Source organism: Drosophila subobscura, chromosome U (assembly GCF_008121235.1).
Source record: "Drosophila subobscura isolate 14011-0131.10 chromosome U, UCBerk_Dsub_1.0, whole genome shotgun sequence".
NCBI lineage: Eukaryota > Metazoa > Arthropoda > Insecta > Diptera > Drosophilidae > Drosophila > Drosophila subobscura.
This window is the reverse complement of record NC_048534.1, coordinates 7,893,903-7,909,943: the sequence shown is the minus strand read 5'-3', so window position 1 is coordinate 7,909,943 and position 16,041 is coordinate 7,893,903. Positions and strand designations below refer to the sequence as shown.

The following is a 16,041-nucleotide window of genomic DNA, read 5'->3' as shown; positions in this document are numbered from 1 at the left end:
AGCCACGAAAGAATAAATAATAAGTGACTTTGGACAGACAGACAAGCGGAGGAACAGAGAGAAAGAGAGGGAGAGGAGAAATATCTAATAAGAAATCAGCAAAAGCCGAACCGAGTCTGGAAAACGTGTTTGTGTTTTTTTCCTTGTTTTTTTTATGTGTTTTGTTGCTGTTTTGTTGTTGGTCCCCTGGGTGGACGTGCGTTAGACGAGGGGGAATGTTAGAAGGAAGAAAGACTCGAAAGAAGCACAAGTAAATTGTGAAATCATTTCTATTTCGAAGCAACAACAAGAGGAACACCAGACCAGCAGCAACACCACCAAAGAATTGATAGGAATATGTGTATGTACACGTGTACATACATTCATACATATGTACATATGTATGAATGTGCTGGCTGAATGCGACTCACTGGCCATCACCCCCACTTTTTAAACTTAACAACGGCATTTGCTTTGTTTTATCAGCAAGAGCAAAATATGTACAAATACTACATTTCAGCTTTAGCGCACTAAAATACTCTGAATATTTCCACATCAGTGTTTCAATGCGGACTCGAGACGCTTCGCTTAAAGCATATCGAATGAAGGTGAGGCAGCCCCACTCACTCCCCTTGGATCTTGCTCGTCATTACTGTACTGTTTTTTTGCACCATCCCGTTCAATTGGGCTGCCTCACCCCGTTTCTTGAATGTATCTTGGGTACATGGTGTTGCTGTTGCTGGTTTTTGCTCTGTTTTTGCTTGCGCGTGTCGCCGTTATTGCTGGATTCATTTGCTTTATCAGCTGTCTTGGATTCGGCTCTGGCTTGAGAACAACAGAACCAAAGACAAAGCCAAACAAAGTCAAAAGCAAATGAAAATGCAAAGACGCAAGCAGCGTGTGAACTTTTCGAGTGGAGCGGCTCTCCAGCTCCCAGCTCAAAACAAGCAAAGAAGCGGGAGAGCGTCACCAAGTGCAAGCAAGAAACACAATAAAATCCTCACGGAAAACCGACAAGATCAGCATCAGACGGAGCAAAAAAAAAAATGAGAACTCAGATTCAAGGCTGCCAGAGCGAGATGGCGCGTAATGGCAACAAAGGAGGAGACACGAAGGAATCCGAAACATGTGTACAACAAAAGGGGAAAAGACACAAGCAAAGCAAACAAACAGAAGACACATGCTGGCGTCGGTCTCTTTTCCAAGAATAATAAGAGTAAAAGCACAGAGCGACTGGGGCTTCAAGCAGACTAGCATATGCATGTACGTGTGTGCGTGTGTGTGTGCTTGTATTTCTGTTAAAAGATTTCGCAGCTGCGATAGAAGCCCGCGCTACAAATAGAGACACAAACCATGTGATCCCTGCAGACCAGACCCATTATGATAATGATATCTACATATTTTAATAGCACAGACCAACCTGTTCCGGCAAAACAGAAACAAACCCAAAACACCCTTCTCTTCTTTCTTAGCAACTATTCAAAGTTTATGTAAAATTCCCACGAACTCATGAACCGTACAACTCCCCCCTCCACACAACAAACCCGTCCCGTTCCATCCCATGCTTACCCTCTTTACTGGGCCCATAAAGATTCATTTACAGGACACTTTTCTTGGGACAATTTTCCGTTTACATTTGAATGCGTTAAATTTTCGCATACTCATTGAGGGGCGGGCGGGAGATGGTATCGAGACCCGACCGAATCTCATACTAGGGAAAACTACCCCTAACGGTTAACAAAAGTAAATGACCTTTAGTGATGATGTTCCGCATATTTTGTGGACAAGAAGAGGAAACAAAAGGTGGACAGAACACTGAACAGGAGATGGAAATGATTGTCCTACCTAATTATTCAACTAAAACCCATCAATCTTTTACAACAAAAAAACCACACCCAGACATCAGGAGGAAGGGAGCTGCAATAAAACCATTTTATGTTCCAAGGCTCCCCCAAAGGTAAAATAACACTAAAACAAAAGCCCAGCTTACCACTTACCACCCAGAGGGGAGTACAATTAAAGTCGCTTCTTGAGTTTATGACGGCATAAAGTTGTAATCGAAGATTCCTTCAGCTGCCCCAACACCACCCACCCACAGCAATGTAAATTCATATTTTAGTACATCTGGTCACAAAACCGTAAAAAATAATACAACAAAAATTCATACAATTTCCGATAAAGGTGTACAGACACATTCAAATCCAATCCACCCTCCGACCGGCTCTTTCGGAAATCAAATCAGCTATAGGGTTGCCATTGTGCCCATAAAAACGCACATTCATATATATATGTGTAAGGTGTTCGTGTGTATGTGTACGTACACACATACATATGTACATGCTGTGGAAGAGGGTTGCGCTGCCGTCTGCCTGGGGTCAATGCACAAAAATGCGTAGAACGTGCCCCGTCCGCAGCACGATGTGGAGTTTTCGCACACACACGCACGCAGCCAGCCGCAGCACTGATGCTGGGGGAGAATTGGCTGTCGGTGTGGGCTGGGTCTCTGGCTCAAAAGTTTGTTGACCCCAAAATCAAGAGACAAAGCAATATGCGTAGAGCAATTGGGCATTGGTAAGACGCACCCCCTTAAGAGGGTGGATTAGCAACGGTCCCCACTCCACCTCCACCTACACCACCCTACCACTACGCTGCGATACCTCTCTTCCGCTGGGGCATTAATAATACGGCTGACATGACTATTTATTTATTTGCAAGACACTTTCCCTAACGCTCCTGGTTCTGGGCCTGGGGGTGGCCAGACTCAGAGCCCGACCAGACAGACCAAAAAAAGGATAAAAGCCAGACGCACACGATATGCGAGTGTGGTGGAAATTCAACTTTCAGTGGCAGGCAATGCAGTGAGGCAGACGCCGGACGACCCCAGCAACCACCCTTCCTGGCATGTAGCAGGAGCGGAGCTGCGAATGCAAGGCGAAAGAGCGGCAGCTGTAAAAGTTCAACAATAAAAGTAGGAAGCAACAGAGCAAAAAAACTGAAACGAAAACGAAATGAAATTACACACACACACGTACACAGGGCACAAGGACTGGATCAGGACATTGCCGCCATCGGCAAGGGATGGGATCCGTCCTCCGAAGTCTCACAGCAACCACCAAAAGCAGGAGCAACACGGACGAGGGCAACAGACGGCATTGGACACATTTTACGGTTGTTCCACAGCGTATTATGCAAATCTCTTCAAGCAAACAAAAAAATACTTCAATTTCAATGGAAAATAACTTCGAAACTTTCCCTACCTTTGAAGAGGGTACTACCATTTTATTACAAAAGAAATTCACACTTCCTATTTCTAAAATTTATAGCAAAATATCCTTCATCCCAGTTCCTGCAAATATTTTTATGCATGCATATTATCTGCCAACAGTTTTGTAGGGTATTGGCAGCTTCGGCCACAAAAACAGTCTCGACTCTTCCCTTCCTGTTTTGACGATTCCCATACCAAGTGTGCAGCTCAAAGAGCAGCCCGAAAGCCAGAAAAGTGTGCAGCGAGAGCAGAAACAGCAAGGAAACAAGAGCGAAAATGAAAAGAACAGAAGAATGCACATATTTACATATATACATACATATGTACATATGAATGTATGTACATCATCTGTATGTATAAAGTAAGGCTCCGTCTGGGACGGGACTCGATCACGCACACAGGCAGACATACAGACAGAGAGTGAGAGAGAGAGAGAGGGAGGTGTGTCTGTCTGGCCAGCATTGTTCGTTTACTCTTTTTGTTGTTGTTGTTGTTTTTGGGAATTCTAAAAATGCTCTCAGCTCCATCCTGCTGCGCTGTCGCCTCCTCTGTCCGTATCGAATGCAGCCACCAGATGACAGGTTTCTACCTCTCGTTCCCCTCCTGTATATTCTCACTCTCATTCTCCGTATCCAGCTCTGGTTTTGTCTGCTTTTTACGTGCTCTTTCGTGCTGCTGTTGCCACTGCTGCTGCACAGGATGTTGGCCTGGCCACGCTGTGGTGTCTGCCAGCCTGTCCGCATCTGCCTTCTGCCGTTGCCAATTATATGAATTGTATTGTATGTACATATGCATGTGTGTATGTACATATGGAAGTATTTTTCACCATGCATTAAAATACTCCAATGTGGTTTGGTTTGGTATCAGTTTTGGATCCGTTTTATTATATTGATAAATCCTACAAATGGCAAATTCCTCCCTCCCCTCTTTGTCCACACACCTGTAAAACTATTTCCCAAATTGCATATTGTATGATTCTGGGGTACGTTGGGGATTCTGCTATGTACAAATGTAATTATGATACATATTTATGTATGATTGTTGTCTTCTTACAAGCCGCATGAGAACCTTTGTATCGTATTCGCAGAAATATTCCAGTTTTTTTTTTTGCGACGATCGTGCCGTTTAAATGCAGTTCCTTTGTTACAACAACAAAGCCAAATAAATGCAAAAATAAAACAAGGAGAGTAACAGCGAGCAAACTGGGAGCAGCTGCCTCGCTCTCACAGCATGGTACATACACCAATGTACATACAAACATACATACAATGTACACCAACGCCGATAGGCATGGCATACATATGTATGTATTTATGTGTGCACTGCAGCGATGTAAAAACAACAGAAAAAGGGCGCACAGCATAATGGGGGAAACAAAATGGAAGCGGAACACAGCCTAGACCAAATTGCAACGTTTTGCAGCCTGGCGAAAATTAGGGGGAACGCATGGAGCCGAATGAAACGGGCGACAGAGCGAGACCATTGCAAGTTTGTGTGTGGGGAGGGGACGCAGCAGGGGAACACATGAGATAACGGAACATGCTTTTGCATTAGTCACCACCACCGAGAGACAGGCTTCGTTGACAAACAGCAGATGTGTGGGGTGTGGAGCGTTTGGGAGGGAGAGGCAGTGACGCTTGCCGCAAGGAGGTAGGGAGCTGCACGCCTAGCAACCAACGAAACAAGACATTTAAACAATTTGTAATTATTTATTAACCGAATGTATCAAATTGTACACGACGACACAACAAAACAAAACAGAACGCCAAAGCTGTCTCGAGTTTGCTTCCGCCTTTGCTGGTCTCGTCGCAGCAGCGGCAGAGGTAGCTGCCTGTATGTCTCTTATGTTGTTTAAGTGTGTGTGTGTGTAATGCATGAATTTGCATAATTTGGATTGCGGCCAGAGGGGGGCGTGGCTGTCATGGCCAAAATCAAAGTGGCACTTTGGAGTTCAATAAGAGTATTTATTCACTATAATTCACCGCATTTGTTGCTGTTTCACACAAACCTGTATTGCAGATTTTTTTCCCGTTTGCTTCTGGGCGCGAAAACGAAAAGGTCTTGCCGCCTCCAGGCCGGTCGGTGTTTTTTTTCTGCTGGAGCTCAGCGCATTGCGAAAGCAATTATGTTTGCCGTTGCAGTTTTTTGCTGAAGCCTCGCTTTGCACAAAGAGGTTTGGTTCAGTTCTTTGCTTCTCTTTAGCCGCGTCTTCTGCTGCTTAAGACTTTTTCGCGTTCAAACAAACACATTAACAAGCACAAATTAACGAATAACAGCTGCGTCATATGTCCCAAAATCCGCGACAAGAACTTATTATAACTGGAGTTCTTAGTGTAGTCGTCTGGCTTTAGGTAGGGTCTAGAACAATTCTTATCTAAAAATATAAATTAAATTTGAAACACGCTCAAATCGCCGGCAGTGTGTACGATTCAGTGTGACCGTGAGTGTATCGCTTGAATATACCTCTGGGTTTTGGAAATATATCAAAAAATACCATACATCATGGCTGACTTAACGCACTTAACCCACTTAAGCACACCCGGTGAAAAACTCTAGTTTGCACATTTCACCAGAAAGATATTGCGTTTACGCTTACTTTTATTTTTTTTACCGAAAATGTTCATTAATGTTTAACTTCGGCGACTGTAGATTGTAGAAATAAGATTCATAAATCGGATAAAATGATATTTTAGGTGGTGCTTTATCCAAAGTGAGGTATTTTATTTTCCTTGGTATATTTTGAAAAAGCAATATTGTGGTATATTTTTGAGGGTCGTACGGCCGCATGTGGCGTGCACGTTCTTTATATTTTTATAAACAAATTCGACCCTGGACAAAATGGGAGCCCTAGCAGAGGTTGGTGCCAAAACCGACTTAAAAAGAAGATAATTACAACTAATGATTCGATTATCTCAGCTTGCAGGCGACGAGAAGAACGGCGAGGGATCCCGCACCTTCGTTTTCCTTAACGAGGGCCACACACTGGGTAACGCTCTGAAGACGATCATCGCCAGGTACCCAGAGGTAGACTTCTGCGGCTACACCATACCCCATCCCACAGAGCAGAAGCTACACTTCCGCATACAGTCGCGCAGGGATCGAGCCGTGGATCTTCTAAAGCGTGGACTCGAGGACCTGGAGGCGCTGTGCGATCACACGATGGAAGTTTTTGGGAAGGAAATGAATAACTTTAATGCTGCGAATTCCAGGAGTGTGCAAGAGAATATATGAGTGAGATTTAAACTACGCTGCGCGCCTTTTTTGGATCGTGATTGGGCTTCCGCAGGTGGTGGTAGTTAGGTAGAACCTTGCGAAGGAAGTCGATTTGCAGCGTCTGGGAGCTCTGCTTCTCGATCCCCTCGCGCTGCAGTGCCTGCTGCCCATACACGATGGTGTTTTCCGGCAGCAGCTGTGCCGTGTGCATCCGTATGCCGGCCCCAACCACGCAGCCACTTGGCACAGTAACGCCCGGGCCAACAAAGCACTTGCTCTCGAACACATTCTTGTCCCCAATGCGTGCGGCCTCCACTGTGCAGCCGACCTCGAAGACATTGTGCGTTCCAATGCTGAGGATGTTGTTGGCATTCCAGCTGGCCCCGGCCTGCAGACGATGAGCGATGGTAGTGTACTCCTCCAGAATGCAATTCTCCCCGATGATGATGGGACCCGCCTCTGCTATGACAGTGGCACTGGGATGGACAACGCAGCCAGCGGAGAAGGTGATGTCACCACGCAGGTTGCTCTCCTCGCAGACCACAGCCTTGGGCATTATCTTAATGCTGGAATGGGATGTGGGAAGTGGAGCATCAGCATTTTGTAATAGTAGTTTTAATTTGTTGTTAATCTCACCTGTTTTCAGTAGGCATTTTATGCTGTTTTTGTTTTGTTTTGTTTTTCTGCACCAAAATCCGACGTTGCTTAAAAATACCAAAAAATCGCACCTCTGTTATCGATGTGTGCCATCGAGTATCCCGGTGGAGCAATCGACTCGAGTAGCTGATGAAATTTTGTGCACACTTTCATAGTTGTTAAATCTTGTGATTTTCTCCATAAAAGCCGCCTTCTTAGTCATCATTTGTCAAACAAGATGCCCGCGGATTTGGCTGACCTAAGCATAAGTAAGTTTACTTGTTATTTTGCCCAAGAAACGACACGTGCAAATCCACGTTGTCAGCGGCGAAAACTATCGGATTGCAATTTGCATTGAATATTTATACTTATATGCACTTCTGTGTGTGTGCAGGCGCCCTCTTCACCTCTGAGAAGAGTGGCAGTGACGAGTCTGGAGATGGCAGCGAGGCCAAACCCTATAAGACCATCCTTCAGGCGATGCGTCATGCCGGCAAGGAGCCTTTTCCCACCATCTACGTGGACAGCAAGGACCCGAACGCTGCGGAGGCTTTCGAGCCGGCTGCCAAGTCTCAGCTGAAGAAGATTCAGAAGCTGTTCGTACGTGAGGGACACAAGAATGCCGACAAGCAGCAGCGTGAGGCTGGGGATGCCGAGAAGCGTCAACAGAACCTCGAGGAGGCGCGCAAGGTGAAGATTTCCGAAGATCCCAGCTGGCCGGTGGCCCGCAAAATCCGCATTATGGAGGGCACCGACAACCGTGGCTCACGAGTCAAGATCTATGGCTGGGTGCATCGTCTGCGGCGTCAGGGCAAGTCGCTGGCTTTCATCACGCTGAGGGATGGCACTGGCTTCCTGCAGTGCGTGCTGAACGATCAGCTCTGCCAGACGTACGACGCTCTCACCCTGAGCACCGAGAGCACTGTGGTGCTGTTTGGCACGCTGAAACTCACACCAGAGGGCAAGACCGCACCTGGTGGACATGAGCTCATTGTGGACTATTGGGAGCTGATTGGATTGGCGCCTCCGGGTGGCGCTGACGCCATCCTCAACGAGGAAGCGCAGCCGGATGTGCAGCTGGACAACCGCCACATCATGATCCGTGGCGAGAACACCTCCAAGGTGCTCAAGATGCGCTCTGTGGTGATGCAGGCCTTCCGGGCGCACTACTTCGAGCGCGGCTACAATGAGGTGACGCCTCCGACATTGGTGCAGACCCAGGTGGAGGGTGGCTCCACGCTCTTCAAGCTGCAATACTTCAGCGAGGAAGCGTACCTCACCCAGAGCTCGCAGCTGTATCTGGAGACTTGTCTGCCGGCACTCGGCGATGTCTTCACCATTGCCCAGAGCTATCGGGCGGAGCAGAGCCGCACGCGTCGCCATCTCGCCGAGTACACACACATCGAGGCGGAGTGTCCCTTCCTCACTTTCGACGATCTCCTGGATCGGCTGGAGGATCTCGTTTGCGATGTGGTCGATCGTGTGCTGAAGTCCCCTTGGGGACATCTTGTGAAGGAGCTGAACCCGGACTTCAAGCCGCCAACGAAGCCCTTCCGCCGCATGAACTACTCGGATGCCATCAAGTGGCTGAAGGAGAACAATGTGACCAAGGACGATGGCACTTTCTATGAGTTTGGCGAGGACATACCCGAGGCACCCGAGCGCAAGATGACCGATGCCATCAACGAGCCCATTATGCTGTGTCGCTTCCCAGCCGAGATTAAGTCCTTCTACATGTCGCGCTGCCCGGAGGATAAGACACTCACCGAAAGCGTCGATGTGCTGCTGCCCAATGTGGGCGAAATTGTCGGTGGCTCCATGAGGATCTTCGACAGCGAGGAGCTGCTCAAGGGCTATCAGCGCGAGGGCATCGATCCCAAGCCCTACTACTGGTACACCGATCAACGCATCTACGGCACGATGCCGCATGGCGGCTATGGTCTGGGTCTGGAGCGTTTCCTCTGCTGGCTGCTAAATCGCTATCACATTCGTGAGGTCTGCCTCTATCCACGTTTCCTCGACAGATGCAAGCCCTAAGCATGCCCTGCTAACCATCTGGCAACCGCATTTAAACACACTTTCAGCTTCTCTGCGCTAATCTTAGCTCTAATCCTTACCAATCTGTATCCCAAATATTCAAAATAAAGGCCGCGCCTAAGCTTAATCGGAATGTGCTGCAGCTGTTTCGTTGGTATATTGCGGTATATTTTCGAGGGTCTGACGGTATGTGTTATCGATACTCCGATATTGTTATCAGCTTGTAATATTATTAAACAATTGTTCAATGTCCTTGTCCATGTAGGTCTCTGTGCTGTTCATTGTCAGCGAGTCGTCCAGCTCCATGTCCTCTTCCTGCGTCTCCTCGTCCTCGCCATCATCCTCCTCCTCGTCGGCCTGCGGCACTGCCTCAACCTCGGCCATTAGATGTTCCTTGCGATAGTGACTGCGCAACAGATCGCTGATGGTGGCGCAGACAATTTGCCGCACCTGAGCATCGAAGCTGGGTGGCAGCCATCCAGTGCGTTCGTTGCAAATGGCACCAGTGAGGGGTGTGGGAATCTTCTCCAGCATATCCTGAATCTTTTGGATGCGCACGTCGCAGTAGCGCAGCATGCACTGCCTGGAGCGTGGCAGTTTGTGCTCGTCGAAGTACGGATAGTCAATGTTCTGGACCAAATCACACTTTGGCTCCTCCGCGCCGGCAGCAGAGGTCATTTTCAGCTTGGCCGACTTCCGCGAGTAGACAAACTCGGAGACGCCGGTGCCAAAACGCAGGCGAAAGTCAAAGGTCTGATAGTGGCGACTGTTGAAGTCCTTGCGCGGATCGTAGCCATAGCGCACATACAGCGTACGCCATGGCCCATTGCTGAAGTAAAAGGCCAGCGAGGGTATGATGCACTTGAGTTTGTCCGTGCCCACGCCGGACTCGTACAGCAGCGCTATGCGCGTCCAGATGGGGCACTCGTCGAATAATTTTTGCACGCGCGCAAATTGTTCATCGGAAACGTACTTCACTTTGAGGCGTTTCAATATTTGTGCGTCTGCCTGGGTGGGGAAGGTGTCCAGCATGTTGAATGAGACCACATCGTAGCTGTCATACGAGGACTTTGTCAGCACTCCCAGCACCTCCTGCAGGCCATCCTCCGCGCCATCGATGCGGTAGTTGCCCGTATGCACCAGGTCCACGCGGGCAAACAGCTCGGGCAGGCAAAGATGCTGACTCTGACGGCGTCTGCAGGAAGACAAAGCCGTTAATCTGGTTATGCTGTGAAGACTCTGACTCACTTGAAGAACTCGAGATCGGTGACGTCTGTGGGCTGCGTTTGCTCCAGGGCATACTCGAGCTTTGACGCCGCTTGGCTGTTGTCACTCTGTGGCGTGGTCCACAGCGGCAAGTACTGAAAATCACAGAGAGCTGAAATAAATTCAGGGGTTATTAGATGACTGCACTCTGTAGGTGCTCCTCTCACATTCGAAGGAGAAGCTGCGGCTGCAGTGTCCTAGCACGCGAACGAAGTACTGTGGGGCGCGCAGCTTGTCCCGCTTGTGCCGCCGCACAGTCACCGAGAGCAGTACTCCCGTTTTGTCGGTGCAGTCCCCAAAGGCGGGCTTATTATAGGGATTCTTTGGATGAAAGCGCAGTTCCAGACGCTTCACCTCATCGCCCAAGACCTGGGAACAAGCAGTTCAGAATAAAAACCCAACTGTAGGCGGTATGCAGCGACTTACTCTGGAAACTTTGACAATTCCGCCCAAGGTGGCCAGCATACGCTCCGTGTGGACTACGCGGCCTGGGTATTCAATCAATTCATATTCCTTGCGGGGATTAAAACTCAACTGACGCGACATTACAGCTTGAAATTTAAAATCTGCACGCCTTCCACCCCTACGTAACACACCTTGCAACGCTCTTAGAGATGTGCTGTATGTATCGATAAGCTGATGTGCTAACACACCGACTAAGAAGCGCAGTTTAGAGACATGTCCAAGCCTTCGTTGAAAAAACATGAAGGTTGTTTGTTTGCAGATTAAGAGCATTTTTTTTATTTCTTTAAGCATTTTCATTAAATCTTGCGTTTTGTTCGCTATCGATATAATCAAATATATCGATTTTCGGATGCATCGATAGTTTGGTCCAGCCGGAGCATTGTTTTGTTTTGATTTTGCATTTATATTGTTTATAGTGGAAAATGTCGGGTAAAAACAGAAAGCGAACGGCTGGCAGCAGCAGCAGTGCCGAGGAGCCGGACAGCGAGGAGGAGTCGCGCTTGAAAGATCTGCAGGAGAGAGATGAGTTCGCCAATCGTCTGAAGCAGCGCGATGAAGGTCGGACACGCAAGGTGGTGGACTCCACGGGCAGCAGCCGCAAGGCCATCGAGGAGGCCACCAAACGCTTGAAGCTGGAGCATGAGGATCGGGACAAGATTGTGCCACATCTGCGCTTGCAGTCGCGACGCCAGTACCTGGAAAAGCGCAAGGATGACAAAGTGGCCGAGCTGGAGGCGGATATATTGGATGACGAGTATCTGTTCGAGGAGAGCGTGTAAGGGAGATTCAATGCCTAATGGAAAGCCTTTACTAATTGTCCCTATTGCTTCCCCAAGGTTGACCAAGCGCGAGCGCGAGGAGCGCCAGTACAAAAAGCAGCTGCTGAACATTGCCAAGGAGCATGAGAAGGCGCGGGAGCTGGAGCGCGTGCAGCGCTATCGCATGCCGCAGGACATGAAGAAGGGCGAGCGCTGTAAGTCGAATGTACAATCCACAAATGCACACACTTGAGGGTTTCTCTCTTTCTCAGCTGAATATGTCGAGGTGGATGACTTCGAGCGGCAGCCAAACTCCGAGCAAAAGAAGTGGGAAGCCGAGCAGTTGGCCTCCGCCCGTTTCCAGTTTGGTGCCAAGGATGTCAAGGCCGAGGAGGAGTACGAGCTGCTGCTGGACGATCAAATTGATTTCATACAGGCTTTGACGCTCGACGGCAGTCGCGAAAAGTCATCCAGCCGCCAGCCGGAGTTGACAGAAAAAGAACGCAAAAGACTGACCCTCGACGAGACGCGCCGCTCGCTGCCCGTTTATCCGTTCAAAGAGGATCTCATTGCCGCCGTTAAGGAGCATCAGGTGCTGATCATTGAGGGTGAAACGGGCTCGGGCAAGACCACCCAAGTGCCGCAGTACCTCGTCGACGCGGGCTTTACCAAGGACAAGAAAATGATTGGCTGCACGCAGCCGCGTCGTGTGGCTGCCATGTCTGTGGCGGCGCGCGTGGCCGAGGAGATGGGCGTCAAGCTGGGCAACGAGGTGGGCTACAGCATACGCTTCGAAGACTGCACCTCGGATCGCACCATTCTCAAGTACATGACGGACGGCACGCTGCATCGCGAGTTCCTCTCGGAGCCCGATCTGGCCTCCTACAGTGTGATGATCATTGACGAGGCTCACGAGCGCACTCTCCACACGGACATTCTGTTCGGCCTGGTCAAGGATATTGCTCGCTTTCGCCCCGAGCTAAAGCTGCTCATATCGAGCGCCACCCTCGATGCGGATAAGTTTTCCGCCTTCTTCGATGATGCGCCAATCTTCCGCATACCCGGACGACGTTATCCCGTGGACATTTTCTACACAAAGGCCCCGGAGGCGGACTACATTGATGCCTGCTGCGTGTCCGTGCTGCAGATACACGCCACTCAGCCCTTGGGCGACATTTTGGTATTTCTGACGGGCCAGGATGAGATCGAGACCTGCCAGGAGGTGCTGCAGGATCGCGTGAAGCGGCTGGGCTCCAAAATCCGCGAGCTGATCGTCATTCCCGTCTACGCCAATCTTCCCAGCGACATGCAGGCGAAAATCTTTGAGCCAACGCCCCCGAATGCCCGCAAAGTGATTCTGGCCACGAACATTGCGGAGACTTCGCTGACCATCGACAATATTGTTTATGTGATTGATCCGGGCTTTGCCAAGCAAAACAACTTCAATTCCCGCACCGGCATGGAGTCACTGATGGTGGTGCCCATCTCGAAGGCATCGGCGAATCAGCGTGCGGGTCGAGCGGGTCGCACGGCGCCCGGCAAGTGCTTCCGCCTGTACACCGCGTGGGCCTACAAGCACGAGCTGGAGGACAACACGGTGCCGGAGATACAGCGCATCAATCTGGGCAACGCGGTGCTCATGCTGAAAGCTCTGGGCATCAACGATTTGATACACTTTGACTTCTTGGATCCGCCGCCACACGAGACGCTCGTGCTGGCCCTCGAACAGCTCTACGCGCTGGGTGCACTCAATCATCATGGAGAGCTGACCAAGCTGGGTCGCCGCATGGCCGAATTTCCCGTGGATCCCATGATGGGCAAGATGTTGCTGGCGAGCGAAAAGTGAGTGCTGAGGGGGAGCTCCACAAACTGTAACCTAATCGATTCTCTTTGCAGGTACAAATGTTCCGAGGAGATGGTCACCATATCGGCCATGCTGTCGGTGAACAGTGCCATCTTCTATCGACCCAAGGACAAGATTATACACGCGGACACGGCCCGCAAGAACTTCAATCACATGCACGGCGATCATTTGAGCCTGCTGCAGGTCTACAATCAGTGGGCGGAGACGGACTACAGCACGCAGTGGTGCTACGAGAACTTCATCCAGTATCGTTCCATGAAGCGCGCACGAGATGTGCGGGAGCAGCTGGTGGGCCTGATGCAGCGCGTCGAGATCGATATGGTCAGCTGCCTGCCGGAGACGATAAATGTGCGCAAGGCATCCACAGCCGGATATTTCTACCATGTGGCGCGCCTGTCCAAGGGCGGCCACTACAAGACCATCAAGCACAATCAGACGGTTATGATTCATCCGAACTCTTCGCTGTTCGAGGAGCTGCCTCGCTGGGTGCTCTACCATGAGTTGGTCTTCACCTCCAAGGAGTACATGCGGCAGGTTATTGAGATCGAGAGCAAGTGGCTGCTGGAGGTGGCACCGCACTACTACAAGGCCAAGGAGCTGGAGGACTCGACCAACAAAAAGATGCCCAAGGGAGCGGGGCGGGCCGAAATGACACAATAAATTCAGTTGGTTCTTTCTAACGTAAGAAGTTCGCTTTTGTTATTAATAATATGCAAATATCCACCCAAAATTTCAGTATTTTATAGCAGTGGAGAAGCGACTGCACAAAGCAGAGCAAACACTTTGCAGCTGGTAATTGTAGAAGATTCAGATAAGGTCTCCGTGCACTCTTAATCATAGAAATTAAAAGTAATTAAGGTTATCAAGACCAAATGGTCGTATAATTTTCTTACATTTTGAAATTGGCGCCCCACGGCGTTTTTCAGAATGTCTTTTTGCAGGCTTTTTCCCACAGGTTGCCAGCTCCAGCTTCCATTCTATGGTATTTTTTTTTTTTGTACATATTAAGTTTGGACCTTATTTTGCAAACAATCCAACAAAAGAAATTCATGGGAATTAGCCCATCTTGTGAAAAATTGATTGATAAAGCGGATAAAATTTTAACTAGCTAGGAAATAAATAGAATATAAAAATCGAGATATATGATTTAAGATTACGGTATATTTTTAAAATAAGATGGTTTATTTTGGTATATTTTTGAGGGTCTGACAGCATAAGTTATCGATAGTTCCGCGGCCACACTTGCTCTACTCTGAAATTCGTGTTTTATATAAAATTTGTGTCTTAATTTTGCAATAATACACATTAAAAACTTGTAATTTGTAAGTGCCAAGAACTCGCGTTTCACGAAGCTTTAGAAATAAGTTATTACGGCATAAAACATGTACATTACACGTTGTCGGTCAACAATGACGGTCTAACCTAAAAAGTTGATGAAATTGATAAACCGAGTCGGCTTTTTATTTACATACATATAGAAATAAATGGTTAATTTAGCACGACAAGGCAATAATCTTTGTTCTTCTTACTTGCGCATAGACCATGGCTGCACAATTTTTCAACCGCATTGGCCAGATGGGCCTCGGAGTGGCCGTGCTCGGCGGCGTTGTCAATTCCGCATTATATAATGTGGAGGGAGGCCACCGGGCTGTGATTTTCGACCGATTCACCGGCATCAAGGAGCATGTGGTTGGCGAGGGCACACACTTCTTCATCCCATGGGTGCAGCGTCCCATTATTTTCGACATTCGCTCGCAGCCCCGCAACGTGCCAGTCATCACCGGCAGCAAGGATTTGCAGAATGTGAACATTACGCTGCGTATCCTGTACCGTCCCATACCCGAGCAGCTGCCAAAGATCTACACGATTTTGGGCCAGGATTACGATGAGCGTGTCCTGCCCTCCATTGCCCCTGAGGTGCTGAAGGCAGTCGTCGCTCAATTCGATGCCGGAGAGCTGATTACGCAGCGTGAGGTGAGTTCGAAGCAGCATCAAAACAACAATGGATGAACCTTGACCCTTAAAATCTTGTGCCCAATCTACAGATGGTTTCGCAGCGCGTCTCGCAGGAGTTGACCTTGCGCGCTAATCAGTTCGGCTTCATTCTGGACGACATTTCGCTGACACACTTGACCTTTGGCCGCGAGTTCACGCTGGCCGTTGAGATGAAACAGGTTGCCCAGCAGGAGGCCGAAAAGGCGCGCTTCGTTGTGGAGAAGGCAGAGCAACAGAAGCTGGCATCGATCATTTCGGCTGAGGGTGATGCCGCCGCTGCCGGTTTGCTGGCCAAATCGTTTGGCGAGGCTGGTGACGGTCTCGTCGAGCTGCGTCGTATCGAAGCCGCTGAGGACATTGCCTACCAGCTATCCAGATCCCGCGGCGTTGCCTACTTGCCCAGTGGCCAGAGCACGCTCCTCAATCTACCATCGACCCTGGCGCAGTAGCTCGACGCGTCTAGTTCCGTTAAGTTGTAACTACCTTTAGCATTTACTAAGTACTCCTTCGATTTGTTTCTGCTGAAATATGCACTGTTGTAATGCGCGCCCACTGACTGACTG

The 16,041-nt window shown here is 49.1% G+C and overlaps 7 protein-coding genes across 8 annotated transcripts in view; 4 read left to right on the top strand and 3 right to left on the bottom strand.

Annotated features, from left to right (window-relative positions):
* Positions 1-5,684, bottom strand: part of LOC117902285 (brain tumor protein) — a 28,465-nt gene extending 22,781 nt beyond the window's left edge. The window contains exon 1 of one of the 2 annotated variants that reach the window (XM_034813558.1): positions 5,253-5,684. The gene's annotated coding sequence lies outside the window, so the exon portion shown is untranslated. The remainder of the gene's footprint in view (positions 1-5,252) is intronic. The other variant, XM_034813563.1, reaches the window with a different exon arrangement.
* Positions 5,685-5,943: 259 nt separating this feature from the next.
* LOC117902290 (probable DNA-directed RNA polymerases I and III subunit RPAC2) lies at positions 5,944-6,490 on the top strand. The gene is made up of 2 exons (XM_034813568.1): positions 5,944-6,100; positions 6,161-6,490. Exons 1-2 carry the CDS (start codon positions 6,083-6,085, stop codon positions 6,473-6,475), a joined length of 333 nt encoding a protein of 110 aa, XP_034669459.1. The 5' UTR covers positions 5,944-6,082; the 3' UTR covers positions 6,476-6,490.
* On the bottom strand, positions 6,411-7,211 carry LOC117902289 (dynactin subunit 6). Its single transcript, XM_034813566.1, has 2 exons — positions 7,094-7,211; positions 6,411-7,023 (listed from the first exon to the last, which is right to left on the bottom strand). The coding sequence occupies exons 1-2, from the start codon at positions 7,108-7,110 to the stop codon at positions 6,483-6,485; spliced, it is 558 nt and encodes a 185-aa protein (XP_034669457.1). The 5' UTR covers positions 7,111-7,211; the 3' UTR covers positions 6,411-6,482.
* Positions 7,206-9,164, top strand: LOC117902287 (asparagine--tRNA ligase, cytoplasmic). The gene is made up of 2 exons (XM_034813564.1): positions 7,206-7,362; positions 7,488-9,164. Exons 1-2 carry the CDS (start codon positions 7,332-7,334, stop codon positions 9,128-9,130), a joined length of 1,674 nt encoding a protein of 557 aa, XP_034669455.1. The 5' UTR covers positions 7,206-7,331; the 3' UTR covers positions 9,131-9,164.
* Positions 9,165-9,326: 162 nt separating this feature from the next.
* LOC117902288 (general transcription factor 3C polypeptide 5) lies at positions 9,327-10,980 on the bottom strand. Its single transcript, XM_034813565.1, has 4 exons — positions 10,823-10,980; positions 10,564-10,765; positions 10,379-10,508; positions 9,327-10,325 (listed from the first exon to the last, which is right to left on the bottom strand). The coding sequence occupies exons 1-4, from the start codon at positions 10,940-10,942 to the stop codon at positions 9,347-9,349; spliced, it is 1,431 nt and encodes a 476-aa protein (XP_034669456.1). The 5' UTR covers positions 10,943-10,980; the 3' UTR covers positions 9,327-9,346.
* Positions 10,981-11,229: 249 nt separating this feature from the next.
* Positions 11,230-14,163, top strand: LOC117902172 (pre-mRNA-splicing factor ATP-dependent RNA helicase DHX16). Its single transcript, XM_034813313.1, has 4 exons — positions 11,230-11,636; positions 11,698-11,834; positions 11,892-13,461; positions 13,516-14,163. Exons 1-4 carry the CDS (start codon positions 11,284-11,286, stop codon positions 14,141-14,143), a joined length of 2,688 nt encoding a protein of 895 aa, XP_034669204.1. The 5' UTR covers positions 11,230-11,283; the 3' UTR covers positions 14,144-14,163.
* Positions 14,164-14,685: 522 nt separating this feature from the next.
* On the top strand, positions 14,686-16,041 carry LOC117902175 (protein l(2)37Cc). Its single transcript, XM_034813317.1, has 3 exons — positions 14,686-14,805; positions 15,023-15,457; positions 15,529-16,041. The coding sequence occupies exons 2-3, from the start codon at positions 15,026-15,028 to the stop codon at positions 15,925-15,927; spliced, it is 831 nt and encodes a 276-aa protein (XP_034669208.1). The 5' UTR covers positions 14,686-14,805; positions 15,023-15,025; the 3' UTR covers positions 15,928-16,041.

Bases quoted from the DNA above. Each gene is read 5' to 3' on its own strand.
- LOC117902287 (XM_034813564.1), top strand. From the start codon at position 7,332: ATGCCCGCGGATTTGGCTGACCTAAGCATAA. The intron at 7,363-7,487 runs GTAAGTTTACTT...GTGTGTGTGCAG, and splicing joins TTTGGCTGACCTAAGCATAA to GCGCCCTCTTCACCTCTGAG.
- LOC117902288 (XM_034813565.1), bottom strand. From the start codon at position 10,942: ATGTCGCGTCAGTTGAGTTTTAATCCCCGCAAGGAATATGAATTGATT. The intron at 10,766-10,822 runs GTAAGTCGCTGC...GCTTGTTCCCAG, and splicing joins GAATTGTCAAAGTTTCCAGA to GTCTTGGGCGATGAGGTGAA. The intron at 10,326-10,378 runs GTGAGTCAGAGT...GTCTTCCTGCAG, and splicing joins ACCGATCTCGAGTTCTTCAA to ACGCCGTCAGAGTCAGCATC.
- LOC117902172 (XM_034813313.1), top strand. From the start codon at position 11,284: ATGTCGGGTAAAAACAGAAAGCGAACGGCTGGCAGCAGCAGCAGTGCC. The intron at 11,637-11,697 runs GTAAGGGAGATT...TGCTTCCCCAAG, and splicing joins TATCTGTTCGAGGAGAGCGT to GTTGACCAAGCGCGAGCGCG. The intron at 11,835-11,891 runs GTAAGTCGAATG...TCTCTTTCTCAG, and splicing joins CATGAAGAAGGGCGAGCGCT to CTGAATATGTCGAGGTGGAT.
- LOC117902175 (XM_034813317.1), top strand. From the start codon at position 15,026: ATGGCTGCACAATTTTTCAACCGCATTGGCCAGATGGGCCTCGGAGTG. The intron at 15,458-15,528 runs GTGAGTTCGAAG...CCCAATCTACAG, and splicing joins AGCTGATTACGCAGCGTGAG to ATGGTTTCGCAGCGCGTCTC.